At 59.8% G+C, this 22,745-nt stretch overlaps 2 protein-coding genes and 1 long non-coding RNA gene across 5 annotated transcripts in view; 1 reads left to right on the top strand and 2 right to left on the bottom strand.

The window, feature by feature from the left end:
• Window positions 1-44: 44 nt before the first annotated feature.
• On the bottom strand, window positions 45-3,214 carry LOC121104562. The gene is made up of 3 exons (XR_005836869.1): window positions 3,065-3,214; window positions 2,562-2,699; window positions 45-486 (listed from the first exon to the last, which is right to left on the bottom strand). It is a non-coding gene; the product is annotated as an uncharacterized LOC121104562 (long non-coding RNA).
• Window positions 3,215-16,978: 13,764 nt separating this feature from the next.
• PPDPF (pancreatic progenitor cell differentiation and proliferation factor) lies at window positions 16,979-18,558 on the top strand. 3 transcript variants are annotated; one of them, XM_040638596.1, is made up of 5 exons: window positions 16,979-17,162; window positions 17,588-17,666; window positions 17,834-17,911; window positions 18,011-18,107; window positions 18,175-18,558. In XM_040638596.1, exons 2-5 carry the CDS (start codon window positions 17,612-17,614, stop codon window positions 18,245-18,247), a joined length of 303 nt encoding a protein of 100 aa, XP_040494530.1. In that variant the 5' UTR covers window positions 16,979-17,162; window positions 17,588-17,611; the 3' UTR covers window positions 18,248-18,558. The 3 variants fall into 3 exon arrangements, with proteins under 3 accessions (XP_040494530.1, XP_040494529.1, XP_040494528.1); XM_040638595.1 differs by having other exon boundaries at window positions 16,983-17,180; window positions 18,186-18,558; XM_040638594.1 differs by having other exon boundaries at window positions 16,984-17,162; window positions 18,186-18,558.
• Window positions 18,559-20,278: 1,720 nt separating this feature from the next.
• PTK6 (protein tyrosine kinase 6) overlaps window positions 20,279-22,745 on the bottom strand; it is a 6,926-nt gene continuing 4,459 nt past the window's right edge. Inside the window, exons 6-8 of the mRNA XM_040637879.1 lie at window positions 22,049-22,248; window positions 20,693-20,811; window positions 20,279-20,498 (exon numbers count right to left, since the gene is read on the bottom strand). Of these exons, the coding sequence (XP_040493813.1) occupies window positions 20,279-20,498; window positions 20,693-20,811; window positions 22,049-22,248 (539 nt within the window). The remainder of the gene's footprint in view (window positions 20,499-20,692; window positions 20,812-22,048; window positions 22,249-22,745) is intronic.

A 22,745-nucleotide genomic window follows, 5' to 3' on the forward strand; every position in this document is an offset into this window, starting at 1 on the left:
GGCGGGGCGGGCGGGGCCGGGGCGGGGATGCGAGGGATGCAGGGATACAGGGACAGGGACCCGCGGACGCGCGCGGGCCCGACAGGGACGCGAGACGAAAATGCGGCGAGGGAGCGAGCTACAAAGGCCGGACGCCAGACGCACCCGGAGGGAGTGCAGGCAGGGAGACTAAGGCCGGCCGAGGCGCGGAGAGCGGGGGGCAGGGGGAGGGAGGCAGAAAGGAGGGAAGGGCAGAGATGGAGACCGCCACGGGAGAGAAACAGCAGGAGATGGAGGACGGATGTAGCACAGGCCCAGTCGCCAGGCTCAGGCACTCTTGGAGAGAAGAGGTGGAAAGGCACTCCGAACATAAAAGGAGGTCTTTGGGGATGGGAAACCGCAGGTCAGGCCTCAGCCAGGAGGGTCAGGTGCTGAGGCTAGGGTCTGGGCCACGGTCCTGGCCGGCTTCTCCCAAGGGCCAAGTGTGGCCCTACATGTGGTTGGTGCCTGACGAATAAATGAACTGCTGTTCTGCCTCCCCCGCATGGCCCAGGACATACAGGTGCTTCCTCCTTTGGGACCCTGGAATGGGCTTGTGTTCAGGCCCCCTGTCCCGGTGTGTCTGCCACTTGGGCTCACCCTGGCAGGCCCCCCACTTGAGCTATGGTACAGCCTGAAAACGGTGTCTCCAGGGTCCCCTCAGCTTGGCCAAGCGGCCTGAGGCTCTTCAGCAGGTCCACCTCAACCACCCTCCCTCTGAAGCTCCTGGAAAGGACTGTTGCCCACCCTGGGCCTCTCTCCACGCAGGGGACACTCCAAGTCTGTTCCCAGAGCCCACTGATACCTTCCCAAGCTGCCCTGGTGGGCATGAGTGGGCAGGGGTTCCCAGGAAGCACAGTTCCACTTGCTCCTGGCCCCAGTGTGATCGGAGTGCCAAGCCGGTTCTGTAGAAAGTGGGGGCGGGGGGATCTTGGAGGGTCCTGGGCAGACCAGGGTAATGGCCAAAGGGTTTTAAGGAGAGGAATGGGCAGCCCTGTGCTGTGTGAAAACCAAGTGTCCAGGCCTCTTGGCCCACCAGCATCTCTCCCCATGGCCACGTGTCCCATCAATCAGAGACCACTCCTGTCTGATTCATCGCTGTCATTGCAAGGTCTGGGAGAAGGTCAAGCAAGGTGAGTAGGTGAGAGCCGAGGCCCAGTGCCCAGCACCTTCCACTGGAACAATGCCTGAGAGAGCCTCGGAGATGGGACCCCCAGCAGGTCAGGAGGTAAAGAGGCCCAGGGCAGTCGTTGGGGGGCCAGCAGATCTCCGCAGCCCATGGGGAGGTCTCTTAGGGAGGGAACAGGCCATCCCACTGGGCTGTCGGAGGGAGGGTCTACCCAAAGACAGAGGCACTCCTAACCCCTTCAGTCAGGGAGGGGCTTGCAGATGACTCGGGGCCCTTCCAAGTGCTGCTGACACCATCAAACAGGAACTGGGATTAAAAATAAACTCCTGGCAGGCAGTGGAGACCCACCCCACCCCCCGCCCAGCTGCCCTCTATATTTGATGCGTCCCTCCTGCCTGAAGGTTAGCAGGGATTTGGGAGACACTGGGATTGGCTGAAGCTGGCATGGGCCAAACCACTGCAGGAGGCCCAGGTCCCTGGGGACGTCCACCCCAACTTGCCCAGAGGGGCCACCAGCACCCAGGACCCTGGGCTGCCTGCAGACCAGCCCCCCACCAGGTCTGAGCTACACCCCTCCATTCCTGGCTCACCCACTGCTGTCAGCCCAGTGGGAACCGAGTCACCCTGGGGCTAGCCTGTGCCAGGAGGCCGCGCTGCCCAGGGCGGTGGCCAGCTGCCCAGGGCGGTGGCCACTCCTGCTGGAATGCAGCGTCCTCCCTCAAGGTCCAGTGTGCTGAGCCTGGGCCCCTGCAGTGGTTTCTCAGGTGGTTTCTCAGGTGGTTTCTCCAAAGTGCTTCTGTGTCCCGAGGATGTGCCCCAACCACCCACAGCTAGGCTGCCTGCAGGGCCCTGGGAGCCCGGCCCTCAGCTGCCGGGAGACACTCGAGCTCACTTGGACAGTGAGAGGAGCGAAGGTATAATGCTGAATAACAGCACAGTGGCAGTGCGAAACCCTCACCACTGCGCCGTGCTGAACACTAACAACCACACCTCCCGCACAGCACTTCGTAACTACGGATCAGCGAGGAGCGCTGAAGACCGAACACCACAGAATCCTGGGTGCCAGGCCTTGTGAGTTCACCAAGTGCTGGGCGGGGCTGCCCAGCCCAGCACCCATTGACCAAGAGGCCACTGGGCACAGACAGGCAAACCAGGCGCCCAAGGTCACAGCCAAGGAGGGCAGAGCTCGCCATGCGCTTGGAAGGCCTGAGCCAGGCCAGCGTTACTTCTGGACAGAAGCCAACTGGGTCCCACCTGTGCTCCTCCCCTCCCCCTCCCCCTTGCCCTCCTTCTCCCAAATCTGAGCCACTTGTCACCATGGCCCCCATAGCAACCAAGGGTACTGGGGGCGGTGGGGGCGGGGGGGGGTGAGCAAAGAAGGGGCCCAGCAGCCTGGTGCAGCCTCACAGCTCACCTTCTGAAGAGCAAGGCAGGAGGAAGGGGTACAGGCCTGCCCCCTTAGTCCCCTCCCGTCGCCCCCAGGGGCCCCCGCCATGAGCTGTTTGGGGAGACACAGGCAGCTCCCTCTTTGGCTGGCTGAGGTTTCACGAGCCTGGGGAAAGAAGATCCAGCTAAAATTAACTGTTATCAAGCTGTCAGCCTGGAAATAAACCCTGCTCCTATTGGCTGCCGGTGATGTCACTGCCGGGTTAATAATAACCTGCGAATGCATAACTGACCACCTGTGCGCGTGCCTTCCTGTGGGGGCCAAGGCCAGTGGTCACCCTGGTAGCTGCTGCCCAGGCAGCGGCTTTGGGGCAGGGTGGGAGTCAGGGCTGAGAGCACCCTCCAGCCTTGGGGGAGGGGTCTCAGAATGACCTCAACTCCTGGCCTGGGATCCCAGGCTTGCCTCCGACCCCAGGACTTCCGTGCTCACGCTCCCGCGCTGGGTCAGTCTCATCTCATCTCCTCGCCTACCTGGGCAGCACGACCCTGGGCAGCCTTGGGGGCAAGTTCCTCCAGCCCCCAGCGCCCCAGGCTGGCAGCCGGGGAACTGAGCTGCCCGTGAGGCCGCAAATTAAGTGGTCTCCATGGCGAGGAGGCCCTCTTGGCTGCTGAGCTTCCCTCAGAAATAGCAAGATCACCGCCCCAGATCAGAGAAGTTGCCCCAGTCCCCGCCGCCGCCGGCGGTGGGCGGGGCGAGCCCGGGCGGCGCGGCCTGGGGGCGGGGCCGGGGCCGGAGGTGGGCGGGGCCGGGGCTAGAAGGGGGGCCGCGCTCGCCGCTTGCTCCGCAGCTAGACCCCAAGGCTAGGCAAGGGCCCCAGCCCACGGCCAGCCCTGTGCGCGGTCCCCGGGTCAAGTGCACGGGGCGCTGGTGACTTCCGCGACAATCCAGGCCCCCACCAGGCCCCCTAGGAAACCCGGCGTGTCTGGGAGGGTATGAGGCCGACCTCACTCTGCCAGGGAAGCCCGAGGAGGGGGACAGAGCCCCCCAGAGAAGGGGAAGGTCAGTCCGGCCGGCCCTCTCCACCGCCAGCACTTGGGCCACAGGAGCTGTCTGTGGCCGCCGCCCGGCCAGGCCCGGGCGCCGCAGGAGCTGTTGCCATGGTGAAGGAGCCGGTTTCTACCACCTGTGCTTGGGAGGGCGGCGTCCTGAGCTCGACCCCTGCCCAGTGCCCACCTGCTTCCAGGGAAGGGGTCTGGCGGGCTTGGCTCTCTGAGCTCCCTGAGAGTCCAGGGCTCCAGCCCAGCAGCAGGAGGAGGGAGTGGCCAGGCCTTCCCATTAGGTCTAGGGCCGGCTGGCGGGCCACTGGAGAGCCCAGGGGAGGGGTCAGCCTCTCTGGCGAAGAAGAGGCAGCCCTTATGGTGGGACGGAGAGACAGATGGAGAGCCTGGGACCGGGGAGGGTCTGCAGGCCCACTGCTCACCCCTCAGGGGCAGAGGGTGAGGCCGCAGTATTCAGTTCAAGGAGGAGCGTCCCAGCCCCGCAGCTCCCCGGGGAGCTTGAGGCTCCTTGGCAACTCCAGAGCCTATGTTTTGACCTCAGAGCTAGAGCAACCCTCCACTGGGCGACTGGGAATACCCTTCTCCAGAGCGGGAGGCCTCGTGGGTGTCTCGGGGCTGACTGCACAGGGCGCTGCGGGTGGCATCATGCTCCCCATCGGTGGTGGAGGCCCGGAGCCTCCCCTGCCCCAGGGAAGAACCCCCTGCACACCGGCAAGCCCGAGGAGGCTGGCCCTTGGCTGGGGAGGAGGACAGGGGGCCGTCCTTGAGAAGACGTAGAGAACAGAATGACAAATGCACGTGACCACCCAGATGGAGAAACAACCCCTCATGCCCTTGAAGGTGACCGCGGTCCTGACCTCCGAGGCCACAGAGCACATCGTCTGCTCGTCAACTTCAAAGGCATGGCTGTACTGTTCGGACCCTTCTGTCTGGCTTCTCTCACGGGCCGCCGGGTTTGGGACACTCCTCCGTGCCGTGGCATAGTTGTTCCTCACTGCTCTGTAGCATTCCATTTCCAAGCTCAAACTGCCACAAGGCCGTCTGTACCCCTGTGGGTGTGCGAGTACACCCGGGGCAGAGCTTTGAGCCCCAGGCTGCGTGTTACTCCAGACAATCCCTTCCTGCTTCTTGGCTCCAAGTTCACCCTCGGCACCTGCTCTGTGATGACGGACAGCACTGAGCGTTTCTGCTGTACGGCGAGCAGATCCCTTTTGTAGGGCGGGCCATGAAGGATGGACTTGCAGCTCAGAGAAAACTAATTGATACCTGGCTTTTTTCCTTGACTGTGAGGAAATTTCCCTATTACTTTGCACATCCAGTAATTTTACGGTGAATACGGAACTTTCTGTGAAGACTCTGGATTCTGTTATCTTCCTCTGAGGACTGTTTGCTCTTGTCTTAGCAGCATTTAATCGCTGGACCTGTGTGGGCTTGTTTTCGTGCTTTTCAGTGTTGGTCTGTGGAACACCCCGCATGTCTTCCAAGCCCCTCGGGTTGATAAGATTCAACTTTCAGTCTTGGTCCCCAGCTTTTCATGGGGCTCCACTTAGATGGTCCTAGACTAGACATTATTGTAGGTTGTAGCCTTTTCTCTCTCTCTCTCTCTCTCTCTTTATTTTAAGTTTTTATTTATTTAAGTAATCTCTATGCCCAACATGAGGCTCTTGAACTCAAGACCCTGAAATCAAGAGTCACACGCTCCACGACTGAGCCAGCCAGGCGCACCTGTAGTCTTTTCTCTTAAAAAAAATAAGTCGGGGGGCGCCTGGGTGGCACAGTGGTTAAGCGTCTGCCTTAGGCTCAGGGCGTGATCCCGGTGTTATGGGATCGAGCCCCACATCAGGCTCCTCCGCTATGAGCCTGCTTCTTCCTCTCCCACTCCCCCTGCTTGTGTTCCCTCTCTCGCTGGCTGTCTCTACCTCTGTCAAATAAATAAATAAAATCTTAAAAAAAAAAATAAGTCGGAAGGTCTCTCCACCCTGGCTGGGTCCAAACATCAGTGCTTCCCAGCATGGCTTGTCTTCTGGTATTTTGGTTCTGATCTCAACCTATGGTAGACATAACCTAATTGTCCCCCCAGGATCCATGCCCTGGAATAATTTCTTCCCCTTGAGTGCCGAGGGAACCTGTGGCTTGCGTCTAGCCAATAGAATGTGACGAAAGTGGTGAGCTATCAGGATATGGGAAGGCCAGCTAGAGGCCACATGTCAAGAGACTGTGGACAGCCCCTAAGAGCTGAAAGTGGACTCCAGCTGTCCATCAAAAGAAAGCAGGGACCTCGGTCCTACAGCCATGTGACCTTAGAAGGGAGCCCAAGCCTTAGAAGGAAACCGACAGCCTGACCGCACTCTTCCAAAGCCCTGAGCAGAAGCCCCGAGTAAGCCGTGCCTGGAGTCCGGACCCCAGAGCCGGGTATGTGTAACAAACACATGTTTTTTAAAGTCGTTGAAGCCGTGGTAATTTGTTAAGCAGCCACAGAGACAGTACAGAGACCACAAATTCTGCTCTGGGAAGCTTCCAGTGGCCTCCCCCAGCCTAAGCCACAGCCTTGAGCCATAGCACGTGCCCTTCCATACCCGAGCTGCTCCCCTCTGAGCCCACTTCCCTCCCCCCTCTTCCTGGAGCAGTGGCTGCCTGTGGTCTAGCTTCACGGTTGCTCGCGGAGGCCCAGCTGGCCTGCCACCTGTCACTGCTCTGTGGTCGGAAGCAGAAGTAGACTCCACACATGTCCATCCTTTATGTTGAAATAATTTCAGACTTAGAGAAAAGTTGTCAGAGCGGGTGTCCCAAGCATTGCCTTATGCCCTTTGTCCGCACCTGCCGATCGTCAACGTCCACGCATCTGTGTTATCCTCCTCTCCCTCTCTCTGGGTCTGTACATAGTCCACTTTCTGAACCACCCGTGAAGGGTTGCATAAATCATTGCCTTTGGTCCTCAGTACTCGAGCGTGTATTTCCTACACACTTCAAATGACACTCTTCAGTCTACAGTCCCTGTCCCGGTAGGGCCAGCTCTGCCGGTGGTGGTGCCCGTAGCTCTGTTTTCCCAGTCCAGGACCGCGGGCTGCATTCACGCGGCACGTCCCCTGGTCTCCTTTCATTGGAAACAGTTACTCTGCCATGTGTGTCTTCTGTGACACTGACATGTTTTAAGAGTTCAGGCCACTTGTTTCGAAGACGTCCCTCTTTTGGCTTTTTGGATGTTTCTGCACCAAGAAATTCAAGTTTTATTTTTCCTCCAGGAACCCCGGCAGAGCTGCGTGGATTCTTCCCAGCACATCCGAGGGGAAGCTGCCTGGCGTATCCAGGGTCACCCAGTGAAGGTCGTGGCCACTAGCTTTTTCTATAATGAAGTAAAATTTTTAGTATTTTATATTTTATAGTACACATTTTATAGTGTAGTAAAATGTTTCCCTTTGTAATTATTAACTAATTAACGGGGATGTGCCTTGGGTTCTATAAATACCCTCTTCCTCTTCGAAATCCCTCTCTCAACCTCACGGTCACCGATGACTCTTGCCTGAATCAATTTTTACTATGATGGTTGTGCTTCTTAAATAATTTTTTTATTTTCATCTTTTAAAATTATCGTACAGAAAACGGACTGCCTGGGAAGTATACAGTTCCATGAATGTTCGCATGTGTCCAGCGTCCTATGGCCTCATCGAGCAGGACACAGAACCCTCCTTCACGCTCCCCGGCTGTCCTCAGACCCTTCCCGGCAGCCGCTGATGTGTCCTCACGTCCAAGCGCTGTCCAGAGCGTCACGTCCAAGCGCTGTCCAGAGCGTCACGTCCAAGCGCTGTCCAGAGCGTCACGGAGGGGGAAGCGCACGCTAGCTACGCGCCGGGGGGCGGCGCTTCCGGCACTGAGCGTAACCTCTGAGATTCACCTGCTGCGTGTCAACCGGTCATCCCCTTTATCAGTGAGTGACGGCCCACGTGTGGATGGACCTCGGCTCACGTACCCGCTCCTCCCCTGGATGCCGTTCGGGTCGCCTCCAGTCTGGCAGTTAGGAATAGCGCTGCCGTCGGCCTTTGTACGCAACTGTGTGACACGATGGGGCTTCTCTGGGACAAGTGGCGGGAGTGGGGCTGTGGGTCGTGCGGCAGGTGAATGTTTAAGCTTTTCAGCAACTGCCGAACCCGTCTCCGACTGCGGTCCCGTCCCGCACACCCACAGCCCCAGGTGCTCCGTACCCTCAGCAGCTCCTGGAACTGCTGGTTGGATCGTCCTTTCAGCCGTTCCCGTGGGCGTGCAATGCCATCTCATTGTGGTTTTAGCTCGCATTTCTCTGACGGCTGATGACATCGAAGGGCTTCCCGTCTGCTGATGGGCACGTCCTCTTTCGTGAAGTTCTGTTCAGCTCTTTATCCCTTAAAACAAACAAACAAACAAACAAAAACAGCTTTATCAAGGTATCATTTACATACCAGAAAGTGCATCCATTTAAAATGTATAATTCGGTGGCTTTTAATATATTTGGACTTGTGAGACCATCACCATAAACCAACTTCAGGACGTTTTCATGACCCCACAAGAAACCTTGCACCACGTGCTGACCACCCCCATCCCTTCCCTGCCTTCAACCAAGCCCCTTCGGAGCCTATGGGTTTGCCCGTGCTGGGCATTCCCTATAGCTGGAGTCACATGACACGCGTTCACGCACGCGCGGCTCCTCTGCGTGTTTTCGAGGCGCTCCCACGCTGTGTGTCAGCCCTCATTCCCTGTTGTGATTGCCAGATGGTACCTCGTTGGTTCGTTATCCCACATTTTGTTCATCATTCTTCAGATGAGGGACTCTTGGATGCTGCTGTGAGCACGCATGTCCGAGTGTGCTTTCTGGACGTCTATTTTCACTTATCTGGGGTAAAACTGCTGGCCAGCACTCCCAACCTTTCAAGGAACTGCCAGCCTGTATTCCACGGCAGGTGCGCCATCTTGCACGCCGACCAGCGACACAGGAGGCCTCTGGTTTTCCCCATCCTCACCAGCACTGGTTACTGTCTGTTTTTGGTTTTTTTTTTAAAGATTTATTTCTTTATTTGGGGGGGCAGAGAGCGAGAATCTCAAGCAGACTCCCCGCTGAGCACAGAGCCCGCCCCGGGGCTCAATCTCACGGCCCTGAGATCATGACCTGAGTGGAAACCAAGAGTCAGATGCTTAACCGACTGGGCCACCCACGCGCCCCTGTCTGTCTCTTCGATCACAGTTATTTTATAAGCATAAAATAGCATCGTTTTGTGGGTTTGACTTGCATTTCCCTAAAACCAATGATGTTGGTCACCCTTTCGTGGGTTCATCGGCCATATATGTATCCTCTCCAGAAAAATGTCTGTTCAGATCCTTAGCCCAGTTTTTAATTGGGTTGTATATTCTTAGTGTTGACTTTTGAGAGTTCTTTCTGTATTCCGGATAAAAACTCTTTGTTAGGGGCTCCTGGGGGGCGCAGTCGTTGAGCGTCTGCCTTCGGCTCAGCGCGTGATCCCGGTGTTCTGGGATCGAGCCCCACATCGGGCTCCTCTGCAATGAGCCTGCTTCTTCCTCTCCCACTCCCCCTGCTGTGTTCCCTCTCTCGCCGGCTGTCTCTATCTCTGTCGAATAAATAAATAAAATCTTAAAAAAAAAACCTCTTTGTTAGATATTCAATTTGCAAGTATTTTCTACTTGTCTATGGCTTGTCTTTTATTCTTTTTTTTTAAAGATTTTATTTATTTATTCGACAGAGAGAGAGAGAGAGACAGCCGGTGAGAGAGGGAACACAAGCAGGGGGAGTGGGAGAGGAAGAAGCAGGCTCATAGCAGAGGAGCCCGATGTGGGGCTCGATCCCATAACGCCGGGATCACGCCCTGAGCCGAAGGCAGACGCTTAACCGCTGTGCCACCCAGGCGCCCCTATTCTTTTAATGGTGTCATTCCATGTACAAATATTTTCAATTTTGATGAAGTCCAGTGCATTCATACTTTTCTTATATGGGTCATGCTTTTATGCTTTTGACATCGGCTAACCCCAGATCACAAAGATTTCCTCCCGTATTTTCCCCTGAAATTGAATACTTCTACATTTCACATTTTTTAAAGATTTTATTTATTTATTTGAGAGAGAGAGTCGGGGGAAGGGGCAGAGGGAGAGGGAGAACCATCCTCCCCACTGAGCAGGGAGCCCAACGTGGGACTCAATCCCAGGACCCCAAGATCATGACCTGAGCCGAAGGCAGACGCTTTACCGACTGAGCCACCCAGGTGCCCCTACATTTCACATTTAGATACATTGCCCATTTTGAGTTAATTTTTGTATGAGATGTGAGATTTAGGTCAAGTTTTATTTTTCTTGCACAAGGATGTCCCGTCCTTCCAGCACCACTTAGTGAAAAGGTTATACTTTCTCTGTTGAGCTGCTTTTGCATCTTGTCAAAACACAGTGGGACTGTGCGTGGGAGGGCTGTTTCTGGACACGCTTCTGTCACATTGATTTATGTGTCCATCCCTTTACCAAGACCACTCTGACCTGGTTGTTGTAGTTTTAAAGCAATTGCTACACGCAGTGTGTGGGAAGAACCGGCTCCGGTGAGGTGATAACCGGGAAACACGTGAGGGAGAGCGAGTCTAGACCGCTACCTCATGCCAAATACAAACGTTAATTCAAAATGGATCAAAGGCCCCATAAAACTATAAAATTGTTAGAAGAAAACACAGGTGTACGTCTTCAAGACCTTGGGTTTGGCAGTGGTTTCTTAGATGTGGCACCAAATACCCGGGCAGCAAAAGAAAAGATAGGTAAACGGACTTCATCAAAACTTCAAGTTTTCTGCAAGAAAAGACACTATCAAGAAAGTGAAAACACAACCTACAGACTGGGAGAAAATACTTACAAATCGCATTGAATAAGGGTCTAGTATCCAGCATATATAAGGAACTACCACAACTCTGTAACAAGCAGGCACAAGATTCAAAAATGGGCAAAGGATCTGAATAGACACTTACCCAGAGTAGACCTGCAAACGGTCAATAGGCACATGAGAAGATGTTCAGCGTTATTCCTCGCCAGGTAATAACGGATCGTCAAAATGCAGGAAGCAAAACCGACAGGACTGGAGGGAGGAGCAGACGTGTCCGCGGCAGCAGTTGGGGACATCAGTCCGCCGCCCTCCATGAGTGGGACAGCTGGACCAAGTTCACACCGCAAACCAGGCAGGTCGGAGACGCCCACGAAAGGCGCCACCCAGCAGCACCGCGGGACACCGGCTCGGTCTCCGGCAGAGACCGGATGTCAGGCCCTGAAGTACGTCTCAGTGGATTTTGAAAGGTGTTTCCACGAAGGATCTTCTTGAACCACAATAGGATGAAGTTAGAAATCCGTAACAGAGGTAACATTGGGGGATTTACAGGTTCGTAGAAATGAGACGGCACGCTCATAAAGAGGAAACCACGGGAATCTCAGAAGACACTTCGAGATGAAGGAAAAGGAAAACAGAACGTATGGGAGTTTACAAGATGCAGCAAAAATAGTGCTGAGGACACTTACGGCGGTAAACACAGTGAAAGCACAAGAGAGGCCTCCCGTCCCCACGGTCACGTCTATACTTGGGGCTAGAACGACAAGCACAGGCTAAACCCACAGCCGGAGGAAGGAAGGAGGAGATAAAGACGGAGGGAGCGCGAGGGCGCCCTGCCCGGTGAGCGCACCAGCCACCGCAAGACCACCACGCCCGCGTGGCTCCGCCTGCACGAGGTACTGAGGCCGCAGTCAGGGGACAGAGGGGAAACGGGGCGGGTGTGCGTTCATGTTAACAGGCACAGAGTCTCAGTTCCACAGGAGGAGCGCACGTGGAGGCAGGTGGCGGCGAGGTCCCCACAACGCTGGGAGCGCACTTAATGCCGCCGAGCCCCACGCTGCGAAACGGTTGAGGTGGTAAATTTTGTTACGTGTATTTTCCCACGGAAGAAATTATTCTGAAAAAGAGAAAGTACGGACCCATGCTACAGTGTGGATGAAGCTTGGCAACACCAGGCCGAGGGAAAGAAGCCAGACACAGGAGGCCTCGTGCCGTCTGAGTCACGGAGACAGAAGGCAGTTAGTGGTCGCGGGGGGCTGGGGGCGCAAAGGGAGAGGAGCGGGGGACGGCGGCACAACGCTGTGAATGCGCTACCTTCTCCGCATGCGTTCACATGGCGACCTCTCTGCTATGGGAATTTTACCCTCAATGAAAAGATTTGGGAGCTGCAATTCTGTCATATTCTTTTCCAGAAACGCTTCAGTTATTAGAGCTCATTTGTCTTCTCACATTAATTTTGGGATGTGCTGGTCTAGATCTTCAGAGACTCAACACAGTAAGACGTCCGTTCCCTGCAGATTGATGCCTAGACCTTCACATGAGCTCAGAGAGCCCCAGCCCTGGTCTTGCTTCACCCCCCATACCTGCGTCCAGAGCAACAATCCCGGGCCTGGAACAGCAACGGTGCCCGGTCGTGAGTGACCACTGTGAGCCCCGCCTCTCCCTGCACAGCTGTTAAGAAAGCACCATGGTTGTGCTCTTTCTCCCCAGAAGGGAGTGGAGTTCCAGGCTGTCACATGACTGCTACACTATTGGGACACAAGCCCCAATCCCAGCGACTCCAGGGCCACCCTGCAGGAGCCTGGGGGCATCAGCCATTGTGGTCCAGCCACTCGGCCCCCCGCAGAGGCGTCCCACCAATGTGGCTGTGACCAGACGGGAGCAGCATGCCCACCTCTGACCCATTGGATGATCTTTCTGCCACGATTTTCCCAGCGGCTGGAGGCTCAGGTGCTGCTCAGCACGGAACCCAGCCCTGCCCACCCTGAGCCCCGACAACCCAGGCACATGGGCCACCGTCCCCTCAGAGCCAGTGGAAGAGAAGGGTTGACCTTCCAATTTTCTGTTCTCGAGGACACTCGTGAGGTTGAGGACGTGGCGGATTGTGTCAGGCTGGCCCGGCCGGCGGCAGAGAGAGGAGACGCAGTCCTCCAGGGAAGGGCTCGCTGCCCGGTGAGGGGTGGTCAGCACACTGCCCTCGCTGCCAGCTCCTTCAGGGGTGGACTTGGCCGCAGAGCCACCTTGCCTCGGGACTCCCTCCCCCTGGGAGCTGCGCTGGCTCTGAGTGAGGGGGGAGCCAAGGCCCTGCCCCCTGAGCCTGAGATGGGTCACCCCCAATAGTGCCTTCTCACTCCGAGGCTCCCCACTGGCCCCGCCGCCCCTGCCCCCTTAGTTCCCCCCAGCACGCACCCTGCATCTCAGTCTCCATCCCAGTGTCTGTGCCTGAGATCCTGGCCTGTGACATGTCCGCAAGAGGGAGCCCCAGACGGGAGGCGGTCACGGCCAGGTTGAGGCCAAGTGCCCTGCCGGCCCAGGCTGCAGGACATGGCCTACCACAGGGTGACCCTCGGGCATGGCTGGCCTGGCCCTCAGCCCTGCAGGATGTGCTCGGAGGCTCTGCCCAGTGTCCACAGACAGCACGTGTCTGCACCCACCCGGGGGTGGGCGGAGGGGGGGATGCGGCCTGAACAGGCCGAGGAAGGGCTGGAGCTGGAGGGCCAGCGTAACGGAACCAAATCCCACCAAATCGAACCGCAGAGCACTAAATGGATTGTTACCACGTGGTTGTAGGACAGGCTGTCCAACGTGGACGAGGGAGAAAATCTCAGGAAGTCACGGCTCCAAACTATAGAGGCCGGTCCCGAGAATTCCTCTGGATCTCTCACGTGAGCACCTGAAGCTTCTGCCCATGATGGGGGTGGCTCTGCCTGGGGCTGGGGTTCTGGAGGACGGCTGTCAGGACTCCAACTGCCTGGCCCCTCTACACATCTCCCAGGACCTTCTGCCCCAGGGACCCAGGCCTACGCCCAGGCCGAGGAGCCCCCAAGAGGCATGGGGCCTAGGGCGCATGGGGAGCAGACTCTGGCTGCTGCTGTGGCCCGGCTCTCCCAGGGGCTGGGCACTGTTTGTGAGCCCAGCGCAAGGAGGAGCTTTGAGGCCCCAGGGGCAGGGCCACCCAGGCTGCAAGGCTACGTAGAGTGAGTACTTTGCCTGGTGTGTCCACTCTGAGGACATCTTGCACGCTGCTCCCCACAAGGAGGCAGGACAGAGCCTCAACCCCCCCCCACACACACACACCTAGAGCCCAGTGTGCCAGGGCTCCAGAGGCCAGGGCCCGTGCACCCCCCAGCCCTGGGGCTGCCATAGCACTTTCTCAACCTCTGGGGACGAGCCTGGGGCGGGCGGGGCATCCGCTCACCCATCTCTACACACACAGGCCTTGCACGGCCTGGCACACGGTGGGCTTCTGATACGCTCTGTATGAGCAGACAGATGGGTCTCAGCCAGGAAGCCCGACAGCAAGGCCAGACCAGCCTCCAGCTCCCAGCCCCTTCCCACAGAAGCCCTGGCAGCCCTAAACTGGCCCCTTCCCTCTGGGCAGCCCCCCAAGTCCCAACTCTCTCTGCTCAGACCCCCCATGGGATGGGTCTGCCCCAGGGGTCGCAGCATTCTCCTGCTCCCGCTGCTGCTCTCCCCACCCCCAGGGAGTACTCTTCAACCCACCCAGGCCCCCAGGGATGACATCAGCCCTCACTGCCCCTTGTGAGTAACCACCATGCCCGGATTCAGAGCAGGTGCCAGGCTGCCTCAGAGGCTGGGCCTGGCCCCAAGCCCTAACCCCACCTCCTGGCCCTGTGAGCTGTCCAAGGTCCTGGGCAGGCCCCTCGCGCTGGCCTCTCAAGCTTTGGGCCCTGAAACCACAGTCCTGTTGGAGGTGTATGTGACACAGCACGAGGCATCCACACACTCAGCCACGGACCACGGGACAAAGGAGTCTTAGGGAAGGGGCAGAGCCCTATGGCTGACGGTCCTTCAGAGAGGGACAAGCCTGGGTCTTACCAAAATGCTCCTTCCTTCTGGTACCAACGGCACTGAGCAATCTGCCTTATCAGTGACCCTCCGTGGCCCTAGCAGGCCTGACTACCTCTCCAATCTCAGGCCCGACCACTGCCCCTCCCCATCCCAGGCTCTACTAGCTTCCCTGCTGGCCCCTTCCCCCATCTCCACCTTCCTCAGAGCCCTGCTGTCTTGCCTCACCAGGTGGGGTCCCCCTGCCCTTTGGACTGGCCGTTCCACTACGAGGAGCTCCTGTCTGTGTGAGCCATTTGCTCATAGCACATACTCAACAAACCCATGTACTGAGTAGCGGAACAGTACAAGGTCTGAGTCAGGACCAGCCCTGTGTTCTTGGGGGCATGAGAGCCCCCTCCCCATGTCTCACTCAGACACCCCTCCCCAGCATCCCTGCCTGGCTCTCTGTGTCCTTACTGGACAATGAAAGCAGGTGCTGTTGGCCTCAGTTTCCCCCACAGCACCCAGCGTAGACCTGGTACTCAGCCACCCTAGCCAACTCTGTGAACCCAAACGCCAAATCCAGTCATGCTCTAACGCCACCAGGAGCTGCCCCTAGCTCGGGGATGGGGCCCAGAGGCTGCCAGCATGCAGCCATGCTTCTCAGGGGAGGGCGAGTCAGGCAGGCACACGGGCGCCTGGCAAGTCAGGTGGTGTACGCTGGCCAGCAGAGGCCCAGGGCGCTCTGCCACCCACTCCAGGCTACAAGTGGTCACGGACTGGCTCCAGAGCTGCGACCAGAGGAGAGAGGCTGCTTCCACACAGCGGGGACAGCTCCACGGGGCCTTGAGCAGAGCTGATGGCAGCACCCCACATGGGCCCCAGAGAGCCAGTAACCCCATAGTGTGGCTTTGGTGCATTCGACCCACTACCAGACTCTGGGGTTGGTGAGTGTGACGGTGAGATGGGGGATGACAAAGGTCCCTTAAGAATTAAATTTGATTTGCACTAAAGCCACACCTAGTTTATGATCCAGAACTAGCCCCCTGAAGGGGGACAGGAAGCCAGCCTGGAGGCGCTGAGAGTCGATGGGAAGGGAAGGTCCGCAGCCGTGAAGCAGGCTTTGGGGATGCAGCAGAATGTAAGCGAGCTGGCAGGTGCATGTGCCTCTCCTGAGCAGTCATGTTGTACCCCTCATGTGTGCCATCCTGCTGACCCTGCCTGACAGCCCCTAGAACAGGGGACTGGCCTACGGGAGAGAGATGAAGGAAGCAAAGGAGGGGGCATTACCCTGCCTGCAGCTGCCCCAAGAGTGCTCTAGGCCACACTGCTGCCCAAGCAGGTCACAGTCCCGACCCCCACCCAGCCGGACTAAGGGCCCTACCCAGGGGCTGCCAGGCCCTCCCCCCCTGCGGCCTTGACTTCCTGTCTGCTGAGTGAGGAGCTGGGCTGAGGTCCAGGGTTCCTAGCGAGGTCCTTGAGGGGGTTGGAAGATGTGGAGGGCCCAGCAGAAAAGGTTATGAGCTCTTCCGCAAGGCTTCTCCCTGAAGCCCCTGCAGACTTCTCAAGACCCTCCCAATCATGGGGGAAGAGACCACCCAGCCAGGGCCTAGAATACAAAGAGGGAGGTTGGGGCTTGGGACCTGTGAGAAGGGGCTGAGGGGCAGGGCTGATTTCCACAACGGAACAGAGAAGGACGTCGTCCTCCTGATGGACAAACCACGGTGTGGAAGGCCCCAGACTCTTCAGGGGAGCAGCCAAACAGGGGCCTCTGTTGCCAGCGGCTGGAGACATCCCCAAAAGGCAGCAGCTCTTTACCTCCGCCCATGCAAATGAGCCTCCCTCTCTGCCCCCGCTGCCCTTCCACTCCCACCCTCTCCTGCAACCGGGGCTTGGCAGACAGCTGGATGCAGGCAGGTTGAAGCTGGAGGCTGGGGTGTGAGTTCCAGAGCCACCCGAACTGTTGAGGGGGACACCAGCTTTGAAGTCGGGGAGGGCTGCGGGCTCCACGCACACACAAGCTTCTGGGTCCCACCCAGTGCCCACCGCGGTGGGGAGGGTATGCTGCTGGGGGCCCACAGAGCAGAGGCCCTAGTCTGGCCTGGATGAGAGTGGGACAGGCTCCATCCCCAGTGGAGGAGGCCAGAGGAGAGGGACACTGCAGAGGCTGGACCTGCGGAGCCACGGTCCAGCGCCCCCACCACCTCCAAAGGGCTGGAGAGGTCCAAACAGGGTGGACCACCTGGGGTCCAGGAAAGGTGGACAAGCCTTGCTCTGGGACGGGAGAGAGGCCTCCTTTAGGGCAGGGGAGGTGGCGGGACAGGCCCTGCTCCAGGACCGGGTGGAAGGGTCATTTAATCACTCCAATCCCAGGTGAGACCGCCCGAGACAGGACAGACGCCCTGGGGCCAGGCTTCCCCCGGAGCCGACGGGCTAGAGCCAGTCAGGGGCGGAGCCTCGCGGAGGCCGGAGGTGGGGGGCGGTCTTGCACGAGCCGGGCGGGGCCGGGCTGGGGGCGGGGCCTCGCCGAGACAGGGGGCGCCCCCGGCCCCGTGACGCGGCGCGGCGAGCCGAGCGGGCGCGTACGCGCGTGCGCACCCCGTGCGCGCTTCGCTTGCGGAGCGGCCCTGGGCGGTCACCCCTGCAAATGGGCTCCGCGGTCTAGCGTCCCCGTCCCCGCCACCTGTGATCGCGCGCCGAGGCCCGCGAGGGGTAGCCGCCGAGGTGAGGACCAGGCGGCGCGTGAGTGGGGTCGAGCGGCCCGAGGGGTGGGGGGGAGGGCGGCCCCGTGCGCCGCGGCTGGCGGGACCGACCGACTGGCGGCCGGAAGGCTGGACGGCGGGGGGCGGGGGGCGAGGGGTGGGGGCGGGCCGGGCGGGCGGACCGACGGGTTCCCGGAGCCCCAGGCCCGCGGCCGGCGCACAAAGCGTCTTTGTTGCGCCCGCGCGGCCGGTTCGGGCCGGTTGGCGCCGCCCGCGATCTGCACGGCCGCCCCGCCCGGGAGTTCCGGGGCTCCGCCCCCGCTCGAGTAATCAACCCGGAGCCCCTGACCCCGGCGTGTGGGTGGGGGCGGGTCGGCCCGAGTGGGGAACGCCCTTCCCGAGGGGCAGCGGGTGACCGGAGGGGCACCCCGACCCCCGCATGCGCAGGTCTCCACCAGCCCAAGCGACAGCATGGCAGCCATCCCCTCCAGCGGCTCGCTCGTGGCCACCCACGACTATTACCGGCGTGAGTAAGCCCCTCGCCCTCTGCCCTGCAGGTCTTCCCTGGGAGGGGGAGGGCTGATAAGGACCTGTGGCTCTGTCTGTGTGCTGCCAACCTAGCCGGCGCTTGGCCTGGTGGACAGGGCAGGGGACGCGGTGCCCTGCAGAGCTGACTTGGCCTCTGTCCTCCAGGCCGCCTGGGCTCCTCTAACAGTAACAGCTCCTGCGGAAGTGCGGAGTATGCTGGGGAGGCCATCCCTCACCACCCGGGTGAGTGCAGGACCTCTCCTCTTCGGTGGGGGGCACCATCTGGGGGGAATCCCATCAGCAGTGGGCAGCAGCACCACGACCCCACTTTGTTCCTCTCAGGTCTCCCCAAGGCTGACCCGGGTCACTGGTGGGCAAGCTTCTTCTTCGGGAAGTCCACTCTCCCGTTCATGGCTACAGTGTTGGAGTCCCCAGAATGGTGAGAACACATTCCTGGGGGCCAGCATGGGACATGGGGGCAGGTGCAAGCCGCCTCTGACCACAAGCTCTCCCCCAGCTCGGAATCCCCCCAGGCCTCCAGCGGCACAATCACCTGCGACTTGGTTCTGGGGGCCATGAGGAATCAGCCTGGTGGCCAACCTGGCAAAGCCAACACCGGGCCGCCATCCTGAGTGGCCACCGCCAGGCTTCAGGAGGCGCTAGGCTCATCAGAGCCCTTCCCCTCCCCTCTCTCTCCCTCCCTTCCCCATAGACTAGGCAGGCTGCCACAAGCAGAAGCAATTGGGTTCTTTTATATCAAAATGGCAAAACACCAAAAAGGAAGTTGAGAGAATCCCACTCTTTACTATCTGAGGCACACGCAAGCCTTCCTCACACCCTGGAACCGTGTGCCTTGCACCAAGTGGAAAATAAACTCCAAGCAGCCAGTAGCCCAAATGGTGTGCGTGAGCTCTGTGCCCCCGGGGCCTGTGGTTGAAGTCACCGAGCCCTTCTCAACCTCGCTTCTTGTCAGGGGTGGGGTGTTGGCCTTGCCCCCTGGGCCTTCCTTGGGCCCCTCACTGGGGAGCCACCTCTCAGGTCTGCCCCGGGTTCACGCAGGCAAGCTGCTTCAGCAAGTATGAAGCCTTGGCATCTGAGAAGGGGCAGGGTATCTTGCTATTTTGGGGAGCCTGGGAGAACCGGCCATTCAGGAGTTGGACAGGAAGCCTCCAGGGCAGCCACTGAGGTTCAGGTCCTCAGACGTGGCTGCTGGGGAAAGCTGGGCCTCTGCCTGTGGGTTCAGGAACCCTCAGCGAGAGGGGCCTGGTGCCCCCACTCCTGCCCCCACTCTCGAGGACACCAGGGAGGGCAGTGAGGGAACAGGACCGAGCTGCTGTGGAACAGCTCACTGGACCACGCTGTCTCCAGGTGCCTTCCTAGAGCGGTGTTGCCGCTTGTAGCCCATTGTAGGACACATTCTGAGCAGGGTGCCCCAACTCTGGGCACAGGAACCCCAAATTAACGCTGAGTGGTAAGGGGTATGGGGGCGTTCCTGAGAGGTCTTCTCACCACAGGTAACCGAGCTTTGGACAAACTCCAACCAGGGACCAGGGGAGGGTGTGGCGGTGCCATTCTCTCTCGGCCACCTCGGGCAAGCATGACTGATGGGCTGGCAGTGCCCACACGCTCTTAGTGGCCAGCGGAGATTGGGCCAGGTCTGTTGGTTAGGAGAAGGCAGCTTAGTGAGGGGGTGGGTGGGAGCTTAGTATGAGGTTAGAGGAGCCTGGTCTCTGCTCCTCCCCCTCTTCCCGTGATGTGCTAAAAATAGCTTCACAAGTCCGATCCCAGGGCATCGGCATAGCTCAGGCATAGCTCGTGGCCCCCTAGGGCTGCAGCGTCTGTCCTGTCTGCCCCTGTTGCATCCGGGCAGGAGGCTGAGTAGGGGAGGCCTTCCTTCCCACCTCTTCAGTTGGACTCAGAGTGGGGGGAGGTGCCCCAGAGAATAGCCTGAGCACTACCCAGCTCTAGAGGCTGTGGTGTCCAGACGAGGTCCTCAGAGCTCCTGTGGGCAGCTGCTGATAGCCACAGTGGGAAGACCGGGATAGCACCTGGCCCCAGGCAGGAGACCGAAGTACCCCACCAGCGAACAGCCTGTCTTCACAGAGTCCTGGGAAGTCCATGTTCCCCCCAAGTCAGGAGACAGGCATGGGCCAGGTGGCATAGGGTGAGCCCAGCCAAAGCCCAGGCCCCTCCCAAGCACCACTTGGGGACGCTAAGCCGTGTTCCTGACAGACTTGGTGGACTTTGGGTCAGGACCAGCAACAGCTCCACTCCCTTTAGAAAGTGAGGGTAGCCAGGCTCCTGGAGGGTTCCCAAGTTGGAGTTGGCTATGGCGGGACCCAGCACTTTCCCGGAGCTGGTGTTTTAGAAGGAGCAGACAGAAGGACAGGCAGCCTCAGCCCCAGACTGCAGAGGGCATGCTCCCCCTGCCCCAGGACAGGGCGGGCCAAGACTGGACGAGCACTGTCCCCCGTGTCCAGCCCGGTTCTGGGAACTGTCAGCATCGTCAGTCTGCCTGTACTTCTGATGGGAGGTCCAGAATGACACCCTGGCCCGTCTTCACAGGACCTGGCCCTGGTGACTCCCAGGCAGCGGCCGGGAGGCTGTTGCTCAGAGCGGGTTCTCATACCTGCTGACACTGGACAGCCGCTCCCGCAGGGCTCTGAAGCAGGGCCTCTGCTCGGGGTCCCTGTGCCAGCATGAGAGCATCAGCTTATGTGTGGCGGGGGGGCACTCCGGGGGGCAGGGCATCCGGTAGCCTGCATCCACATTCAGGAACACCTCTCGGTTGGACATTCCTGTGCTGGGACAGCCAGAGGCGCTGTAGGGGCTGGAAGCTGGTGCCCACCTGGCCTCCCTTGCCCCTGGGAAGACATGCTGCCATCTGCCGCCCTCCCAGGAAAGCCTGGGCTGAGCTGCTGCCGGCCGCACCCCTACACACTCCTGACGCCCCCAGAGGGCTGCCAGTGGGAGGCCGGCTGGTGCAGTCCCAAGTCCAGGTGCACCACCCGCCGTTGGGGACACTGAAGGAGGATCCCAAAGGACCAGACGTCGGATTTGATGGAGTAAAGCCCTCGGGACAGGGCCTTGGGGGCGGTCCACTTGTAGGGGATGTTGTGGTCGTGGGAAAGGTAGATGTCCTCCTGCAACCAAACACGTGCTGGGTGGGCCTCGGCAGCTGCCCACACCCCTCCTGCCCCCACCGTGTGGACGGGCACAGGGAGCTGTGGGGTTCGTCGTGGGCCAGTGCAGCCCAGGTACTGGTGACCGCCCCACGTGCTGCTGGAGGTGCTGCTTTCCCTCAGATGAGGGGTGGAGGGCCAGAGCTGGCAGCTCAGGACCGGGATAAGCGTGCCTCCGCCCCACCCGGGTGGTGTTGGAGCCCCGGAGGTGGGCCCATGTGAGCAAGGCACGGTCTGTGACTTGTATGGGGGAACTGCAGGCGTGTTCACACCACGGGTTCACAGAGCTGCCCCCCAGCTCCCCCGGACATGCTCAGAAAAGCTGTAGGAGTCACGCTCAGCCTGTCTTCCTGCCTGGCCTGCCCTGCAGCTGGCCACCGCGTGGATGAGGGAAACGCCTTCTAGAAGCATCCAGCCGACGAGGAAGGAACCGCAGCATCGGGACAGCCGCCTGGGAGTGAAAGGCCCTGGATGCTGGCCCTCCGTGCCCCCGGCGCCAGGAAGAGTGAGGCAGACGTGCCCTGAGCAGTGGGCGCCGGCCCGGGAGGGTGAGAACGGCCAGAGGAAGTAGTTGAGCCGCTGCGACCCGGGGTCCGCTCCAGCAGCAAGGCAGTGAATTCCCGGCTTTCAGGAGCTTGGCAGCAGCTCCGAGGGGGCACGTGATGACTGTAAGGAGTCCCCGTTACGTGTCCAAAGTGTGATTGTGGCTGTTTTTCTTTGGAGTCCTTGTGGAACCGAAGTGTGCACGTGGGGACTCGGGTCTAACCGCGTGGAAGGAGGGGTTGGTGATGGGGCAAGGGGCTCAGGACACCATTCTGTCCGCTTCTGTCGTGTGCGGGGGTCGGCCAGGGGAGGTGTTTGCTATGAGTTCACAAACCGCTCCCACCTGTGCCCTCACTGCACACCCAAAGCAAGCAGCACACGCGTGCCCTCCTCCCCTCCCCGGCCCCCGTGCAGCCTCCCTTTCCACATGCAGCCCCTGCCAGTGTTTCCACCGCCCTTCCAGCCTCAGAGCCGTCGGGGAAGCCTCTGCTCCCCACTGGGGCGCAGCTCGGCTCCACAGCCCTGTATCTCGCCCTCCAGCTTCCTGTGCCAGCTCAACCCGCCTCCCCGAGGCCAAGGGCAGGCCAGCCCCTGGGAACCCCAGCTCCGGGCGCGGAGGACGCCCTGCACCCCCGCCTCATGCCCCCGGCCCTACCTTGATGAGCCTGGCTAGCCCAAAGTCACCCACTTTGCAGATGTGGTTGGCCCCCACGAGGATGTTCCTGGCGGCCAGGTCCCGGTGGATGTAATTCTGCGACTGCAGGTAGCACATGCCCTCGGCCACCTGTGATGCGATGTCTACCAGCTCCGAGACGGGCAGGGATTTCTCGTCAGAGTCCGCAGGGGCCGGGGGAGCTGCAGTCAGAGGGGCTCTGCGTGGCGCCCGGTGCAGGACCTGGGCTGGGACAGAGGCAGCTGCCTGACGGTGCATTGGACCAGTGGCCCCGTCACAGCCCTTCTGGGCGGTGGTTATGGGTTAGAGCCCCACGCCCCCCATTTCCTCTCCGGGAACCTGCTAGAGTGACAGGAGCTCGCTGAAGCGCTATCCACACAGTTGAAAACCTTGGGAGGTTCGACACCAGGCAGCTCCCTAAAGGGCCACAGCTCGTGGACGTGGTCGTGCCCCAGTGGGCGCACCGTCCTTAAGAGCGTCTGATGCCGGGGGACTTGGCCACAGTGATCAGACTCGACGTGGAAAATGTCACATTCAGTGTACCAAATGTCACCACGTAAAAACTGGCCCGGGCACACGTGCACACACGCTAGACGTCGCGCTCCCTGAGCACCTCTGACACCAGGGGGCGTCTGCGCTCCGTGGTGCCGCCCCCCCCCCCCCCCCCCCCCCCCCCCCC

Source organism: Ursus maritimus, unplaced genomic scaffold, assembly GCF_017311325.1.
Source record: "Ursus maritimus isolate PB19 unplaced genomic scaffold, ASM1731132v1 scaffold_22, whole genome shotgun sequence".
Lineage (NCBI taxonomy): Eukaryota > Metazoa > Chordata > Mammalia > Carnivora > Ursidae > Ursus > Ursus maritimus.